The 19,448-nt window shown below is 36.6% G+C and overlaps 1 protein-coding gene across 1 annotated transcript; it reads left to right on the top strand.

Moving 5' to 3' along the window:
- The first annotated feature begins 5,815 nt into the window (after positions 1 to 5,815).
- LOC111802675 (protein ROOT HAIR DEFECTIVE 3 homolog 2) lies at positions 5,816 to 19,097 on the top strand. Its single transcript, XM_023687123.2, is given in 24 exon segments — positions 5,816 to 6,009; positions 6,110 to 6,287; positions 7,444 to 7,510; positions 7,674 to 7,776; positions 8,109 to 8,179; positions 9,046 to 9,109; positions 9,192 to 9,257; positions 9,351 to 9,398; positions 9,879 to 9,941; positions 10,039 to 10,095; positions 10,283 to 10,441; positions 11,248 to 11,316; positions 11,409 to 11,500; positions 11,921 to 11,999; positions 13,093 to 13,258; positions 15,600 to 15,724; positions 15,833 to 16,095; positions 16,174 to 16,270; positions 16,361 to 16,531; positions 16,617 to 16,721; positions 17,473 to 17,567; positions 17,684 to 17,780; positions 18,568 to 18,836; positions 18,838 to 19,097. Coding segments are annotated over 23 exon segments (2,526 nt in total). The 5' UTR covers positions 5,816 to 6,009; positions 6,110 to 6,136; the 3' UTR covers positions 18,887 to 19,097.
- Positions 19,098 to 19,448: the final 351 nt, after the last annotated feature.

Below are 19,448 nucleotides of genomic sequence, written 5' to 3' on the forward strand. Positions count from 1 at the left end.
GATCATGTCTAGCTTGAATGATTTTTGTTGATCAAATATCTCAAACGCTTGTTTGAGATTCGAATCACTCCACAAGCAAGATTGATCATGTCGAGCTTGAATGATTCTATATGCAATCTAAACTACATAGAATTGCAAAGAAACTTATCCATTGGCTAAAGAAAAGCACAAATGCTTCTTTTACTATATTTTCCAAGTTTGCTTACAAATACAACATACATGGCTTTATATAGCCTAAAAAATGAAACTAGGCATTCCAAGAGTTTAACATTCATACTTAATGGCCATAATTAGCCATTATGTAATTGTAAAAAGTCTTAAAATACAATAACTCTAAATTACTATAAATTGTAACCCACCCAGAATTTACAACAATCAAACTTTATTCTTCTTCAATGTAGCAGAATTGAAACATCTTTTAATAATTTTGACAACATTTTCTTCACATCTTCATTGAAGTATATTGTATGATTGATGTCTCTTGGTTTATATCACGAAAATACACCTAAACATATATGTTTTATGTCGAATCATTTCGAATAAACGTTTTGGATTTGCAATGAAAAGTGTAGAAGAAATAATAAGGTAAGGAAGAAAGTTCCAAGTTGGCATTGCATTATTTATTTCATGTTGAGAAGATGAGGCCATGATTATAAAGACAATAGAAAGCTATTAGCTTTGCCAACCAAAACAAAACGAACCAAAACCCACTACACTTTGTCCTATGCAACCAACCGAACTAAACCAACCCGGTTCGGTCAAAAATTACTTTCGGTTCCTAAACTTAGCCGGAAGTAACAATTTAGTCCATGAACTCTGATCTGTAACGGTTTAGTTTATGTACTTTCAATTATAAGTTAGTCGAGCTGTTTAGTACTTAAGGTGAAAATTAGTGTTGAAATTTAATGGAATATTTTTATAGAGGTAGATTAATAAACGAACACAAAACTCAAGATGTTTATAAGCTACAAAGTTTAAATTATTTTAAAAGGCTGAATTAATAAAAAATACCTTTGAATTTTGCATTTTTTTTAAAAAAATATTTTTAATTTTTCAAAATTTTCAATAATACCTTCAAACTTAAAAAATATTCTTAAATTTTCAAAAAATTCAAAAATACTATTACTGAGTATTGTAGAAAACGGTTAACACTTTATCTCAAAAATATTTTTGAACTTTCAAAGGGTTTTGAAAGTTTCGTTAATGCCCTTGAACTTTTATAAAAACTTCAAAAATACCCTTAAATTCTTTTAAAAAATTCAAAATTTTATTTACGTTTAGTATCACGTTTCAAAAATACTCATAAAATTTCAAGAGTAACATAAAAAGTTTGGATATAATCTATAAGGTGTCAACCTACGTTTTTTGTTTATATATTGATAGTAAGAAATTCTTTAAACATTTTTTTTTATAAAGATAAAAGGTGTTAATTCTATATTTTTTTTTTAATTTAATGGGTATGGTTTAAACATGGAACTAACTGTATGGATATTTTTTAATTTTAAAAATTTTTTTTGAAGGGTATTTGTAACACCCGAGGTTGGATGAGAAATTTAAAACTTGGTTTTTCTTTTAAAAAGTCAAACTTCCGGGATTTTATTGAGTCTTAGAGGGCCACATTTCAAGATGAGATAGAAGAGAAAAATACTTCCAAAAATTCCAGTAACTTGAAAAAAATATAAACGAAAATCGTGAAAATTTTAGAAAATCAGTCAATGTCAACCTCAAGGGGGTAAATTAGTCATTTTGTAAGGACCGGACTGATTCAATGACTCTAAATAGATGGGTAAATTTTTCGCAAAGTAAGGCAAATCAAATTTAAAACAAAAGATACATTATATTTATATTATAACAAAATAAAGTTTATACAGAGTATTTAAAATACAATACAATAGTTAAAACACAAAATAAGGAATGACATAAAATGTTTTAACACAAAAAGGGTTGAAGATGATGGGTGAAGTTTGTCTATGGCACCGACTCCAAAATCCGCTCCCGACTTCAACCAGCTCCTTCTTACCTGAAAAAAAAAAAAAAAAAAACAAAGGAAAATAAGGAATGAGTACAAAGACTCAATAAGCAACCTACTTGTAGGTTCTTAATCATGTCCTTGATATGTTAGGGTACCACACACTTTTTTTTCTTGTTCTTGTTCTTGTCGTAAGTACTTAGGCCCTCTAGTTTCTTATTCTTGACTTGCGGGTTCTTATATGTTCTGGTTAAAATATCACCATTAGCCTAATAGGGTTAAGTCTAACCATTGTATGAGTAATTATATTTATGTTAAAGAAATGAATTAGGGATTTTAGGAATAAATTTAGGAAAATGATTTAGGAATTTTAGAAAAAATAGTTACTATCTAATATAAATACCCCTCCACCCTACCTAGTTTATCCTTCCAAGAAATCGCAAGTAGTAGTTTCTAAGAGTGTTTAGTTCATCATCCCAAGAAATCCCAAGTAATACCCCTCCACCCTACTTAGTTCATCGTCTCAAGAAATCCCAAGCAATATAAAGTAGTAGTTTCTAAGGGTGTTTTAATTCATCATCCCAAGAAATCCCAAGCAATATAAAGTAGTAGTTTCTACTGAGTGTTTTGTAAATCTCTTCTCAATTGGTCTTAATAAAGTGTGCAGTGTTTCCCACTGAGAGTTGTGTTCAACGATTCTATCTCAAGGACCTTGGTCCTTGGATTCTGAAACCTTGATTATTCTCCAAGGGGCTTAGTACTAGGGTTCTTGTCCTTAGAAATTGGATCTTAATCCATGTTCTAGTCCTTGATTTTTCTCTTGTTCTTGGTTCTCTCTAGGTTCTTGTTCTGTTTCTTAATTCGTTCTCCAAAACACCACCCTTAGGATTTACGGTACTAGTCATAAACCTACCAACCTGTGTCCAAGGTTTCATGCGTTCCCAGTAACACAGTCTTAACACCTACACTCAAGGCTTCATGCGTTCCAAGCAGTAGTCTAAGTCATAAGCATGATGTATCGTGGGGGGTCTTAGGAGGTTCTTGATTCTTAGCTAAGGTAACTTACTATCTTCTTGTTCCATCTTTGATGTTGTTGGGATGAAGGAGAGAGATTTGATTTGCCTAATTGGAGTGGAGCACAGGAGTCTTGCCGTGGAGATGGTTTACTCTGAACTTGAGAAGTAGGTTTGGGAGTGTAACTTTCTTTGCTGAGAAGCAGGTTGTTGCTGCTGGGTTGTCACAGCTTGGACGTTGTTCCCCCCTACGTCCCCTTTTGTTGCCTTGAAGTTGCTGAGGAACAGTGGCCCTAGATTCCTCTCCATGATAGACCATAAAGGTCACGTGATCAATACATGCATGAACATGGCATAGATCATAAAAGTTACGTGATTGGTGCATGCATGAACATGACATAGACCATAAAGGTTACTTAATTGGTGCATGCATGAACATGACATCCTGCAAATCTTTGGGTACTCATAACATGGTGCAGGGCATCTCATCTAGGTGAGGGAAACATGAGGCCAAACATGACATCCTGCAATGGAAACATGGTGCAGGGCATCCCACCTAGAAGATGAAACATGACCTCTGAAAGCACCACAGGGTGGGAGGTTATGGGTCACAATTGGACATGCTTAGAGTATTACCTAGCATTCTTGAGTTTTTGAGTCTGAGGATCATGGTCCCTTATTCTTGAGTGGTACCTAGCATTCTTGAGTTTTTGAGTCTGAGGATCATGGTCCCTTATTCTTGAGTGGTACCTAGCATTCTTCTTTCCTTGGTAGTTGTAGAACTTGTTTGGTATTGTTCTTGGTTCTCAATCTTATAAGTTCCTAAGGTTCATAATTCGTTGAGGCATAAGTTGTCACATGCATTCCTAATCATATGAACCGATCATAATAACTAGCATGAGTTATTCTAGAAAGTCATAGATTGATAATGAATTCCTTAGAGGGTTCTAAAAGGGTCTTGAATCTTGAGGTGTTTCCTTTCGGCGTTTCTTAAGTTCTATCTTGGTTTAGGTCCCAAACTTCCTCCAGTCAACTTGAAATCTTGAACTTATCCTGATGTCATATAGAATAGGCCTTATAGAAAATAGTTGGTAATTTGGAGCATGTCTAGACCTTGAGCTAGGATATGATTTCTTGTTTCGTCTTCAAGAACTTAACCTTGAACCTTGAGCTAGGATATGATTTCTTGTTTCGTCTTCAAGAACTTAACCTTAGAGGCTGTCATGTCATGCATCGTATTTTAGCCCTGAAAACTCTTCCAAAGTAAACCTTAATCTTCTCCCCATGAGTGCATAGGTGGCGTCATAATAATCGTGGCATCCTGCTGGCAAATTGTGATACAGGGCATCTCATTTAGGTGAGGGAAATAATAGGCCCATCATGGCATCTTGCTCTTGGTACATATAACAGAGCATCCCACCTAAAGAGGAATAGGAGCCTCGTGGTACACCTTGTGATGGGAGATAATGGTTACTTCGGGCATGGATCATAGTAACTTGTTAAGCATGATATTTGCATTAACCTAGGTGTTTTCTTGTATTCTTGGTGATCCTAGGTTTTATGCATAATGTCTTAGGTCAAGCTTGGAGCTTAAAAGTTCTTCTTATGAATAGCCCAACGTGATCTCATGCATGTAAGATCTTATTAGCGATCAAGGGTACATGTGGGAAATCTCTTATTTCATGGATACCTCGTTAGTCATCCTATGAGGTAAAGTCGTATGGATCATGATGAGCGTTTTCCCCCATATCTTGGTTTCTCTACTTAACGTTTTCCAGTGAATTCATTACATCATCAAACATCATAAAATAAGATCTACTACAGAGGTTCATAGCATTTGGAGGTCATCTAGGTCATGAACTGAAGGTAAATTACCTTAGGGGCATTATGGTCATTTTACATCGTTTCTTGTTTTACCTACTTATACTTATCCAATGACCACCGAATTTCATATATAACCTCAACATGCTAAAATATGCTTAGCACTAAAATTCCATAGGCAGCGAAGTTCATCTAGTGGGTTATTTTAACATTATTTAAATTTCGAGCAATTTGGTCGATTCAGGGCCTTAAATCACGGTTCTTTGAGTTTTTCTTTCATATATCTTTAATTCATACTTGGTTTAGGGTTCATAAGAAAATCTAAGCGATTCATATAAGTATTTTTTAAAAAAAAGTCTAAGATGGCTACTTACCTCATCGTCGATGTTCAGGACTTCCGTTCTTGAGCTTCTGGTATCCGAATTACTTCAAAATTTCTTCCAAAGACTCCATATTGCATCTAGTTTCTGGAACCATAAACATTATCATGAGAACCCGTCTGGAAAAGGGGTAAAATGGAGAAAAACCAAGGGAGAGATCGAATTTTTGGTTGACTTACTAAACCAGCCACGTCATCGTCTTCTTCCTCTAGACAGGAAGAAGACGCACGTTTTCATTGTGCCCCTGTCTGAAACTCGAGCTCCATAGCTCCGATCATGTTGTTTCTCCCTTCTTATTTCAATTTTGATTATGTCAAAATTTCTAATTTATTTTTGTGAGATTTGGCAGGGTTAGATGCATGGATAGGAACAAAGAATATAATTTCTGACCCTGTTCAACTAGCCGAAATAAAAGTATCCGTACTTCAAACTTAATAAATAGATATCTCATTAAAAAAACTAAATAAGTTAGTATCTTAAGTATATATTTATTTTAACTTCAAACTTAATAACTCATTTACCACGTAACTTAAATAACGTAAAATTATGATATTTAAAAACGGTGACCAAATGAGATTATACGAAAAACTCTTCTACAAAAAAAGAAAAATATTAATATTATTTGAATTTTTTTTATTCAACGACAAAAGGCGGTTTCTTCTGAAAGATACAGAGGCGGTGGCGGTTGCTGACAGCGGCGGTCTCCGATCGACACGTACGTATACCAAAACCCAAAGCTTCCGCCATATTGCAACTCTGCCACAAAGCCTTTAGGGAATAAACCTTCAGCTTCTTCACAAGGCAAAGGCTCTTCCGTTCGCTCCAAGTAAGCCTCTGTTCGTACTTTGTTCTGTGCCCCAAGTTATTCCCTATTTGGACCTGAATTTCGACCTCTATTGTGGTTTTCATTTCATTTGTTGCTCTAGCCAGTTCTATCGCCACCGGATTCGACAATGAGAAGAGATGATTGTTACACGACGCAGCTGATTGATAACAATGGCGAGTTCAACGCCTCTGGCCTGCAGGATTTTGTCAGGAAGATTAAGTTGGCTGATTGTGGCCTTTCTTATGCGGTGGTCGCTATCATGGGGCCTCAGAGTAGTGGTATGTGCCTTGTTGAAATCATTTTGTGTTCTTGATTGTGCTGGTTCGCCTCCATTTATACCTATCTAGTCTGTCGTTGCATTTTGATCAATTTTCGACTATCTGAATTCATTTGTGTATGGGACTGAGGTTGTTGTAGTTCAACATTCGGTTGCTTGATTTGGTGTTTTTAATTAATCGTTGAACATGGATTGCCTCTACATTGCTTTGCCAGCCAGTTTGCTTGTAAATGTTCGGTCCTTGTCGTAATTGGTTTCTAATAGTGCAGTCTGATGTAACCAGGTTGGGGATTGTTGAGAGAAGTCCCAAATTAGCTAATTAAGGGGAAGATCATGAGTTTATAAGTAAGGAATACTATCTTCATTGGTATGAGGCCTTTTGGGAAAACCAAAAGTAAAACCACGAGAGTTTATGCTCAAAGTGGACAATATTATACCATCGTGGAGGGTTGTGATTCCTAACCTGGTATCAGAGCATGTTCTTAACTTAGTCATGTCAATAAAGTCCTTAAATGTCAAACAAAGAAGTTGTGAGTCTCGAAGGTGTAGTCAAAAGTGACTCAAGTGTCGAACAAAGGGTGTACTTTGTTGGAGGGCTCTAGAGAAGGAGTCGAGACTTGATTAAGGAGAGGATGTTCGAGGGCTCCATAGGTCTTAGGAGAAGCTCTATGATGTATTTTGTCCGAGGGGAGGATTGTTGAGAATTGTTGGGAGAGGAGTCCGAGATTGGCTAATTAAGGGGAAGATCATGGGTTTATAAGTAAAGAATACATCTCCACTGGTATGAGGCCTTTTGGGAAAACCAAAAGCAAAACCATGAGAGATTATGCTCAAAGTGGACAATATCATACCATTGTGGAGGTCCGTGATTCCTAACAACCCACTATCTTGAGAGGAATATGACTTAAAGTCACAATGTTGTACGTGGTATTACGTCGTTTGTCGCCTTTTGTCTTTAGGCCTCGGAGTAAGATAATGTTGTTGTTTAGTTGATTAGGAATGCCCAAGAGTTCTCTCTCTCCATTGCATTTTCTTGGGAGCAAGAGGCCATAGATTACAGATTTTGAAACCTTATATGCATTTTTTATTTTATGCATCTGATGTACCCAATATAGTATGCTAATACTCTGTTCTCCTTTTCCCTCTGGTATGGTCAGGGAAGAGCACGTTACTGAATCATCTTTTCCACACAAATTTTAGGGAGATGGATGCATACAAGGGAAGGTTCTTCCCCTTACCCTGTGCTTTTTCTTCGGACATCCACAGAAATATATAGTTGGGGTTATGCTGGCATATAAAATTTATAGTGCTTCCTAATTCACATTATATAATTACGCTCATTTGCATTTGTTACCATAAAGATAAGCTAATAAATTATATAATTTAGGGTTCAAACTACCAAGGGCGTTTGGGTTGCTAAGTGCGTTGGCATTGAGCCCTGCACAATTGCCATGGACTTGGAGGGCACTGATGGAAGAGAAAGGGGAGAGGTAAAAAATTTGGTTTTGGGATTTCTAAGGTTAGGAGATTATGGTGTATATTCATCTATGCAGAATATATATAATTAAATATTGATATAAATAATTCAGTTTTAAGAATCTATTAGTTTGTACATTAGATATTTTCCTTCCAGTTTCATTCGGGATTTTTAAGGTTTTGTTTGGTCGTGGGTTTTTACATGCATTCCAGTTAATTGGTTAATCTGAGAGAACCAGTGAACATTTGTGCAAGTGTTATTATTGGTAACATTTTATTCAATTCAATTCAATTGTTGCCAAATGCTATAATATTTTTGTATACTCCAAATTCTTTCTACTTTCAGGATGATACTACTTTTGAGAAACAAAGTGCGCTATTTGCTTTGGCGATCTCTGATGTTGTTTTGATAAATATGTAAGTTTCGGAGTTAAGCGGTTGTTTGCATCCTTTGAATTTTTATTAATGTTGTTGCTATCATAATCATGGCTATTATTATGATTATCATAAATGAATCTTATTGATGAACCAAAGAACGAGACAACACAGGAAGAAAGGAAAACAACTACAAGAATGAAATCCATACTTTTTGTGAAGTAGAAAGTGGATATGTTTTCTATTGGACAAGCCATAACTACCAAGTAGGATTCAAGGGATGAAAATTAGCTCTCTATTAGAAGATTCCAGCCAGTTGATGGTTTTATGAGCCTTTGTAGGAGAAAATAGGATTCTAATACTTTTTCATCAATAAAAAGTTACAGGGTTCTTCAATAGCTCACTTTTGGAAGATACCTTAACAGAAAATTAGGCAGAAAATTTAAGGATGAAAATTTAGCTCTCTATTAAACGATTCCATCCAGTTGATGATTCATGAGCATTTGTAGGAGAAAACGGTATTCTAACATTTTTTTTTTCAACAATGACAAATTACAGGATTACTTCAATAGGTAGCCGAGAGTCGCAAGTGGGTCATGTTATAACATGTATATTAGTCGCGTATTATTGCAAGTATCAGGGTTATGATTAGGCATCCACTAGTAATGTCTTTTACTATAATATGACTCTACACTACAGTAGCCTGTCCATGTCTTTAATGAGTCTTGGTGAATGTACTACATAAAATTTTCACATATTTGAAGAGGCTTGTAACCTGCAAGTTTCTGGTGAGTGCAGTTCGACAGTTTTTTATTTAAAAAATCCTACTTGGTAGCTTACTGATTACATGGAGTACAAAGGTTTCTGTTATTTGAAGTGTGATTGGAATTCTTGTAAATCATGTACAGATGGTGCCATGATATTGGTCGAGAGCATGCTGCAAACAGGCCTCTTCTGAAGACAGTCTTTGAGGTAATATCTCTGCGTGTTTATTTTCTTTTGGTCAGCCTTCTGTAAATAATATTTTCTTGTTTTTGTTTCACTACTAATTTAGGTAATGGTACGATTATTCAGCCCTCGTAAAACAACTCTACTGTTTGTTATACGTGACAAGACTAAGGTTGGTTGTTGACTTACCAAGGCAAATGTGAAGCTCACAGTTCAGTCTTGTTGAATGTGTTTTCTGATCTCTTGTACTTGGATATCCATGCAGACCCCACTTCTGCATTTGGAGTCTATTCTGAAGGAAGATATTAAGAAGGTATTCCTTTCTTGGGTTCTCTGATTTCCCTGCAAAAACTCCAAACATTCTTTCAGGAGAACTAAAATGAACATGCAGAAGATTAGTCCTTACCATTTTTCTTCACTGTTCCAAAATGTTGTTAGAGATTCTATGATGCTGATGACATACGAGCATTGTTAAGTAAGGTAGTTATTTTGCTGGAAATGATCAGGAGAGGGCCTTACAATACAGAATTTCCAAGTCCGGTAATTGGTTGTCTTTACCAGCTAGGGCAAGAAAAGTTATTTGTTTAGACTCAATATTACAACCAAAGGGATCTGTTCAGATTGAATAGTTTAACTTTCAAGGCTGAGCATTGTAAACTTATTTGAAATCTCGATTCAGAACGTGGTGGAGGTGGATTTAGTTGGATAGTGGTGTCTCCTTCCACTAAAACTATTTAAGGGCCTTCACTTCGGGTGTCTTCTTCTGAATGATTATTTCCCCTTCTTGGTGCAGATATGGAATGCTGTTCATAAACCAGATTCCCTTAAGGATACTCCCCTCAGCGAATTTTTTAATGTAAGTTTGTTAGCATGGATGGCATTATATATCTCTATTTCAACGTCTATTAATAGGCATCAGCATGTATGTCTAATTGAAATATTTTGGCTTGAAGGTGGAAATCTTTGCTTTGTCAAGCTATGAAGAGAAAGAGAAGAAGTTTAAAGAAGAGGTAATCTTGCAATGGCTGGTTTACTAATTTAAGGATTTTACCAGCATTAGTTTTTTTTGTAATTAGGGATAGCAAGCGGGTATTTTGCATTGCATTGCAATGTATAAGGATTCCCTTCCCTATTTGTTATTTTTTTCTTCCTTTACTGTGAAATTCAATTGCTCATCTTGTATGATCTTTTATGTAGGTTGCTCAATTGAGGCAACGGTTTTTCCGTTCTATTTCTCCGGGAGGAATTGCCGGTGATCGACGAGGTGTTATCCCTGCTTCAGGATTTTCTTTCAGTGCGCAGCAAATATGGAAAACCATAAAGGAAAACAAGGACCTGAATCTCCCTGCCCACAAGGTTTTATTGTTACATTTTCTTTTTCGAGATGAAATAATTTTTATTTGTAGGGTTTACAACTGATATATAAAGCAAAGGAAGAAACAATGTTTAACCTTTTATGGAAAAGAAAGGATTTGAAGATGTTCTACACTTCATAAAGTTAAAAAAGAAAAGAAAAGAAAAAAGTAACCCTTTGTAATAGATATCCCCAGAAATATCTATGAACTGCTAAGTATCCCACTCCAAGTATACTCCAAAGATAAATATTTACCATAGGGACTTTTTGTACCCCTCCTTTCATGTTTCTAATTGTGTTAACTGAGTCCATCATTGAGTTGATCTCAATACTCCAAATTGTGTAGCCTCTGAAAACGGTTCCTCTCGTAAATTTCAACAGAGAAAAAGTATGCTAGTTTGAAGTAAGGTGCTGGTGCTTCCAAGCATGTCCACACAAGTCAATGAAATAAGGTGAAGATAATCAGCGTCTTTCATCATGTGTTTCATGACCCACTTATGAGTTTGTGAATAAACATGGAATTTTGATGGGCAGCAACCAACCTTTGCTTAATTAGTACAACTTAATTCTTCGGGGGGGGGGGGGGGGGGGGGATGTACAAGCTTCTGGCTGATAAGCTCAATAGATCAAGCTCTAGTATCTTTAATATGATGAGGAAAGAGATACTAAGAGTAAAAGAAATGAAGAAATTGGATGGCCTTCCATCACTTAAATTTCTTTGACATTATCAGAACTACTTATTACATTTAATTTCCCCCTGGGAAAATTGATTTCCAGCTTCTGATCTGAAATTAATTAATATTATCAGGTAATGGTTGCCACTGTGCGGTGTGAAGAGATTGCCAAAGAGAAGTTTAATCACTTAACCACCGATGAGGTCTGAGATATCCAAGCTCCCTTCTCTGTGTTTCCTTTTACTTCGCAACTTTTCTAGACCGGCTCTGATTACTTGAATTGTCTTTTACTCAGAGGTGGTTGGCATTAGATGAAGCGGTCAGAAAGGGTCCTGTATTAGGCTTTGGGAAAAAGTTGAGCTCGATCATAGAATCCTATTTCAAAGAGTACGCTTTCATCTGATTTCATTTATCACTTAAACTAATAACGTTATTTTGACCTATTCTACTATTCAATGAGTCTATGACTGGTGAAAAATACAGGGAAGAAACAGTAGTAGTAACGTAGTGCATGTTTTTCTTCGTTGAAACAGGCAGGGAAGAAAAATAGCCAGCTGCTAATACACATTAATATCAATGTTCCTTATGTTTTTTGGGGGACAATCGGTGTAGAGTTTCTTGAGTTGTTTGTTTGGTTTTTTAAATAATATTTTTGTTCGATAATTTAGCCAAATTAATTGCAACAGCCATTTGAAAACTGTTCTAAGTTTGATAGTTCATGATTCTTGTGCAATTTCCTCATCGCACTCTTGGTTAATCTTGGCTGCAATTTTACACGAACATCTGTCCTTTTTTTTCTCCCCATAGATATGATACAGAGACAGCGTTTTTTGATGATGAAGTGAAAAAAGCTAAAAGGAAACAACTGGTGTCGAGGGTATTGGAGGTTAGTCCAACATTCTATTCTATTGCAAAGCTCCCCACCCTCCTATTCCCAGTTGTGAAGAGAGAGAGAGAGAGTTTATACAGCTGAAGGCATGTTAGATTTTCACTGTGTCGTGTTTAACTATTATTGCTGATTATTTCCTTCAAGACTGTTCTAGTAATTTTTTTTAGTTCCGTAGGTGAATTTTTGTCCAACTAATTGCATAAATAATATATCTCGTGTCGGTGGACGCTATGGAAAATTTGAAGCATAATCTGTTTCAACCTGTTGAGTTTAATTTGTGATTCTAGGGACATTAACTTTACTCTTCTACATCTTGTGTAACAGTCCAAGCCTGCCGCTAGCAGATATTGTCCTCTTTGGACTTTTCCTTCTGGGCTTCCCCTCAAAGTTTTAAAACGCGTATGTTAGGGAGAGGTTTCCACACCTTATAAGGAATGCTTTGTCCCCCTCTCCAACCAATGTGGGATCTCAAGGTTTTAAAACGCGAGGACGCTGGCATCCAAGAGGGGTAGATTGTGAGATCCCACATCGGTTGGAGAGGGGAACGAAGCATTCCTTATAAGGGTGTGGAAACCTTTCCCTAGCAGACACGTTTTAAAACCTTGAGGGGAAGCCCAGAAGGGGAAGCCCAGAAGGGGAAGCCCAAAGAGGACGATATCTGCTAGCTGTGGGCTTGAGCTATTACTTCTTGTCGGTAATTATCTACTTAAGAAAAACAGATGACAGGAAAAGGATAATGTTGACATAATTATAACGCCTTACGTCCGAAGGTTAACTACATTTTATGGATGCTTGAAAACTGAAAGGGTAGCACTCAGAGCTTGTAGTCCTGATGAGATCAGATGAAGGGGGATAGAAGAATAGACACCTGAAATCTCTATTCTAAGCACATTTGCTCAACAAGTAATCTGATTCTAACGACCGATTGACCTAGTGATATGTGTCTTGCAGTTTGCATCCTTAATTAGTGATTAATAAAGGTTCAATTGTATCATCTTAAACCTAGTTATTTGCTTCACACAGAAAGCCTCTTTTCACTTCGCTTTCAGTTCGTAGGATTATTATTTGACAACTAACATGCATTTTGCAGTTTGTGTATCCTTCTTATGTTATCTTGTTGGGACATCTGCGATCTAAAGCCTTTGAGAATTTTAAAAAAAGGCTTGAACAGTCTATGAATGATGGAGAAGGATTTGCATCAGCTGTTCGCAAGTGTACCAAAACTTGCATGCTTGAGTTTGACCAAGGATCTGCAGGTGAATTAGAATGTTGTAGTTTGTTCTTTTATGAATTTCCATGTTTTTTTAGTACACATATAATGATTAGTTTATTTGAGAATTCCGTGGGATCAAAGTCTTCTATGGCTTCTATCCGTTTCTTTTTTTTTCTCTTTCTTCTCTTTTAGTCATTGTGGCACAAAGTTGAGCCAAAAAGATGATATAGGTTGTTTCATTTCTAAGTCATGTACATAGACATTCCCACAACATAATTAGAATGTAAAAAATGAGTAGGAGACAAATTGCTCATGGATTCCAATAATAGATACAAATATCTCAATGTAGATCTAAAATTGTATGCACATTCAACTTACTAAGCTGGAGCATCTACGTTATAATGCCCAAGATAGTTTATTCATGCCAAATTTTGACATGTAGCAGAAAGGAGTTCCTAACATGTTGCAAGTTTAAATTATCTTGCTTGTTTTTCATACTTTTTAGCATGTGTTTTTTATAAGGCATAAAGGCGCTCTAAATCCTAGATACTAACTAAGAATAAATCTGAGTAAATCTCTAGATACTAGGTAACTTGGCGTCGAGCTATTTTTCTGCAGGACCTCCCCTACAGTATCGTCACTAGAGTTTAACCACCAAGTTCGGGATGGATTGGTGTGGGTAAATCTAAATAAATCTCAGTAAGGGATTACCCAAATATATGCTAACTTAAGGCTAATCCTTAGACACTTCCCCTCAAACTGGGTAATAGATATTATTCATTTTCAACTTGGACACTAACTCATGAAACAGTAAGCTATGAAGTCCTTTTGTTAGCAAATCTATTAGTTGAAGCCGTGAGAGACATTCTATCTCCTTGGAGCACTTCTATGGGTGTTGCTTGCCTCTCTCATACTCACTTCTCTCGAGTATTTATACCGCAATTACTTGTCTCTCTGGTGCTTATCCCTCTTGGAGCACTTATGTGGACATTGCTAGCCTTTCTCGTGCTCTCTCCTCTTGGAGCACTTCTGCACCATTGCTTGTCTCTCTTGTGCTCGCTCCTCTTAAAGCACTTCCATGGGCGCTGCTCGTCTCTCTCATGCTTATTCCGCTTGGATCACTTACTCAAGGAGAATCGATGGTTGTTTGGAAGAATTCCATTGCTTGAAATGGTGATTCCTTGAAGCATTTTTCGAGCTCCTCATCGTTCCTCATAGCTAGAAGAATACACCTAGGGTTTATCCTATTTTTCTTGTTGTCACACGTTGCGTTCTTAGCAAATTCCAAAACCTCAGTGGCAAGGTATTTGAGGATGATAGCTTAGATCGGAGCATTTACGACGTTATGCTTCCTTTCTTAAGGTACCATTCGATTCTTCCATATGGGAATGGGAGTCCCGCCTTGATGGATTTGAAGATCTTAGTTTTGGTCCCTCCTTTTTTTCCTATGATGTCCTTGACTCCCTCCATTATTGAATACTTCAGATTTGACTCCCTCCATTATTGAATACTTCAAATTTGGATCTCGAAATTTGATGCTTTGTGACGACAATTGGAACAACAACTTGAGATTTTTTTGACATGATGGTGGAATAAACAAGAGAAACGGTGGGTCTTGGTCATAGTTAATGATCGACAACTATGAAGGCTTCATCGATAAGGGTATACTTTAGGTTTAATCAACTATGAAGACTCTGATATCATATTGCAAGTGTAAAATTTGCCTTTCATATTAATTTTCATAGAGTTACATGTGTCTTTATTAAGGCAGAAAAGCTAACTAAATCCTAGATACTAGGTAATAGTAATAAATCTCTAGACACTAGGTACAGCAAATCTAAAAAAATCCTTGGATACCAGGTAAGAGATTACACAAATATCTTCTAACTTAAGGCTAATCATTCATTAGTTCCATTAAGGCTTTGATCACCGCTCTAGAGAATCCTCAGTGTTACTTCTAGCATTATAAACACTCATGGTGCGGCATTAAGGCCAAATCGAGAGATGACTTTGTGCTATTGAGTTCATGGATCTTGAGAGCATATAAGGGGTCCAAGGCTGCAGGGAGAGAATAGAAAAGAAAAAAATCTTTTGAATATTTCTTTTAAGAAGGTAAGTGACAATTTTGGGTGAACATTTGGAGTTTCTGTTACTCTTTTCGCTGAAGACATTCCATTGAAACGTTGACCTGCATAGATCAGGGTGTGATTTCTTCTCTCTTTCTTATTATTATGCTGTTGGTGTTGCCTGCTGATTAATTTTCAGAAGATTATTTTCTGCTGCATCAAGGTTGCATGTTATATTCAGAAGCCATTATATGATACGAGTAGAAATTATATTCTCATATGATTATTTTCATTCATTAAGCAATCTCTGGCTCTTAGATGCCGCTGTGCAGCTAGCAAACTGGGACCCTTCGAAATTCCGGGAAAAACTACGCCATGATATTGACAGGCACGCATCATCTGTTCAAAATGAAAAGCTTTCAGGAATGATAGCCAGCTACGAGGTAAATTTCTGACTAGTGAAATTTTCTCTCCCCCCTTCTCAACTTCTCCAGATCGATGCCTGCTTTACGTTTTCTTACGTTAATTAAAATATGCATTTTAACCTACAGAAACGCCTCACTGAAGCACTGACTTCACCAGTAAGATCTCTGCTTGAAGCTAGTGGGAAGGATACCTGGGCTTCAATAAGAAAGATTCTTCAACATGAGACTGAAACAACCATATCAAAGTTTTCAGTTGATATTGCTAGTTTTGAGTTGGATCAAGAAAAAATTGACAGCATGGTACTAGATCTAAGGAACCATGCTAGAAACGTTGTAGAAAACAGAGCAAGAGAAGAAGCAGGAAAGGCTCTAATGCACATGAAGGATAGGTAGAAAGTGACATGTTTTATCCGACTCATAAATCTTTCTATGTACTGATATGTCATTTTCTTTGTATCTTCCATCAGGTTTTCAACCGTCTTTTATCATGACAATGATTCAATGCCTAGGGCCTGGACTGGGGAGGAAGATATTAGAACGATAACTAAAGATGCACGTGCAGCGGTCGGTTTCAAGGATCTTAATGATTGATCTTAATTCCGCTCTAGTCTTCCTATTAACATTTTAAAAGACATAACTATTACTGTCTTGCAGTCGTTGAGGGTTTTGTCAGTTCTGGCTGCTATACGTTTAGATGAAAAGCCAGATAAGATTGAAAATATTCTCACATCATCTTTGATGAATGACGTTGTTGCAAGTTCTTCATCAAAAGATAAAAGTTTTGGACCTTCTTCTGACCCTCTTGCATCGAGTAAATGGGAGGAGGTACCACACGAAGATCATCGTTGGCTTGCTTGTGTAATAATATTATTATGAAACAATGTACTAACAAATAATGCTCATGAATTAGGTTACGGTAAAGGATACTCTGATTACACCTGTGCAATGCAAGGCCTTGTGGAGGCAGTTCAAAGCAGAGACCGAATATATGGTTACTCAAGCTATAACAGCACAGGTTCAGTCTTTCATGCACCATTTTGTGCTTGCTCTACTATATATTTTGGTTTTCATTCATCTGAAGTTACCTACAAGTTGTTACTTTGAAGCTTCATTGTGAATGTGCTGAATGAGAAGTTGTTGCTGATCTATTTCCCATTTTATCAATTTTCATGTGACACATGAATTCTTAGTTTTGAATCAATTCCATTCCTCTTTGTCTTTGTGTTAGTTAAGTTAAAAGGATAATGGCCTTCTGTATATATCATCGTTATGGTATGAAATTGTCCATTTTCGACCGGAGTCCTCAGGACTCTTTTGGTTTCATCCAAAAGATCTTCTACCATTGAAGATAGTTGTCCTTACTATACACCTATCATCTTCTTCCCCTTATTTGGCCAATTTGATATAGCTTCCTTTTCTCTAGAGCACATCATTCCTCTAATAGAGCTCAATCACGAACTTCCACCATGACTACCTCTTCGAGGTTCACTAGCTTCTTTGTTTGGCATCCTATGATTCTACCGACATTGCTAAGGCAAAGTCATGCCCCTAATATCGCATGTTAAGGAGACGACCCTCCCCATATTCTCATAATGATAGACAATTGTCCATACATAGGCTCTCGTAGCTTTGCTTTTGGTTTCACCCAAAAGGCCATATCGTGTAGGATTTTTTTCTTATCAAGTCAAGGCGGACCTTCGGTTGCAATTCCTTCTCCTTGTTGTATCCTGAACTTAATTATCGATATTTTGGCACGTTATTTTCAGGAGGCTTATAAGAGGGGTAACAATTGGCTACCTCCTCCATGGGCAATTCTAGCCATGTTTGTTCTCGGCTTCAATGAGATTATGCTTCTATTAAGGTATGAGCAGGATTATATTATCTTTAGTTCAAGTTTTACATGAGAATTGATGCCATTTCAGTATATCATATTTACTTTTCTTTCTTCTCTTCTGTTAATAATATCAAATGCAACAGGAATCCACTCTACCTTGTTGTTATATTTGTGGTATATCTACTCTCAAAGGCCCTATGGATTCAGATGGACGTAGGGAGGGCGTTCCAAAGTGGGACTGTAAGTAATAAGCTAATTCATGGTTTTCCCTATATAAGTTTCTATCTTGCAATACATGTTAGGTTATATCTTGCCATACATATACATGTTAGGTTATGGAGCCTGCTCTCTTATTTATAGCTTGGTCAACGGTTATATCCGGTAAAGCTATATCTCGTAAGCTGTATCGTAAAGTTATATATGATAAATAGTTATATACAGTAGATGGTTAAATCTGGTAAAGTTATATTCAATAAACTGAGGTAGAGCTTTGAAGATGTACTTTCTATTCTCTATATTCTCTCTTATACATACTCATCAATACAAATCCTTTAGCCAGAGTTCTCCTGCATTTTTCGCTCTCCTGTTTCTTTGTGTTCATCTAGATCGAATGTGTGCGTTGTTGTGCGATCCTAACCACCCAGACAAAAGCATGCAAGTGACTCTTAATCTTGCATAGAAAGTGCTATGAGTCATGGTTCATTGTTTTTCGGCTCATTTTTGTAGTGAAATTCTGTAGTCAATTAAATAATGGTTGGGAGTGAGTCCCACATTGGCTAATTTAGGGAATCATAATGAGTTTATAAGTAAGGAATACATCTCCATTGGTATGAGGCCCTTTGGAGAAAGCCCAAAGCAAAGCCATGAGAGCTTATGCTCAAAGTGGACAATATCATATCAATATGGAGAATCCCGATTCTTAACAATGCATGGTTTTTGTTTTCATTTGCACACATCACTTGGTTTGAAATTCTGTTTGGTTACGATTTTGCTGATTTTGGCTTCTTCTTCTCGCATTTTCGAGCAGTTGGCCGGACTTCTTTCCATTTCATCTCAGTTGCTTCCATCTGTTATAAACCTACTTAAAAGACTTGCCGAACAAGCTCATGGACATACAAATTCTCAAGCATCTAGACCCTCACCTCCATCAGCGAACTCCCGGAGTTTCAGGAGTCAGACACTATATTCAAATCACGCCAACACAATTCTGGAGCCATCAGCTGTAACCAACGTTGAGTCGTCTGTGTCATCCAATGTTGAGTCATCCTCCGATAGCGAAATTGAATACTCGAGCCCCAGTGCTGGACAGGCAGACTAACAGCCTCCGTGAAGGTGATCGGTTCTAGGGGAAATTTATTTTGATGCATAAATATTTCGAAGTATATGATCATCTCATCAGAAAATAGAAGTGGGTTGAATGTAAGTACTTGATGTATATAGGCATAGGAAATAAATTTGGAGTACAAGTCTTTCAGGGGATACACATTATGAAAGGATGTAATGTATATCTAAGGAGACACGTGTAATATATTATACAACTTTATAATGTACAAATTTTATACATATAAGCGACTTTGGTTGGATGTCATAATTCGTCTATAGTACTTGATAGTCTATATGCTATTTGCTACAATTGCACTCTTTTGATAGTATGATAGAAATTGTTTAGCCAAAGATGTACATCCTTAAGAGTAATTCCTCAGAGTCTTCCAAAATCGAGATTATACCACTGTAGAGTAGAGAGGGTAGCCTTTAGAATCTAGAGGTTGGGAATGTTTAAGATCATGTATTTGTTTAGATTGCTGTCAGTTAGTATCTAATTAAATCTCGTTAGGAGTTAGATTTAGTTTTGATTTGATTTGATTTGATTTTGATTTGTTTACTGGTTTGTTACCAGATTTTCTCCCG

The sequence above is a fragment of the Cucurbita pepo genome, chromosome 9 (assembly GCF_057944985.1).
Source record: "Cucurbita pepo subsp. pepo isolate OVF chromosome 9, ASM5794498v1, whole genome shotgun sequence".
In the NCBI taxonomy this organism is placed as follows: domain Eukaryota; kingdom Viridiplantae; phylum Streptophyta; class Magnoliopsida; order Cucurbitales; family Cucurbitaceae; genus Cucurbita; species Cucurbita pepo.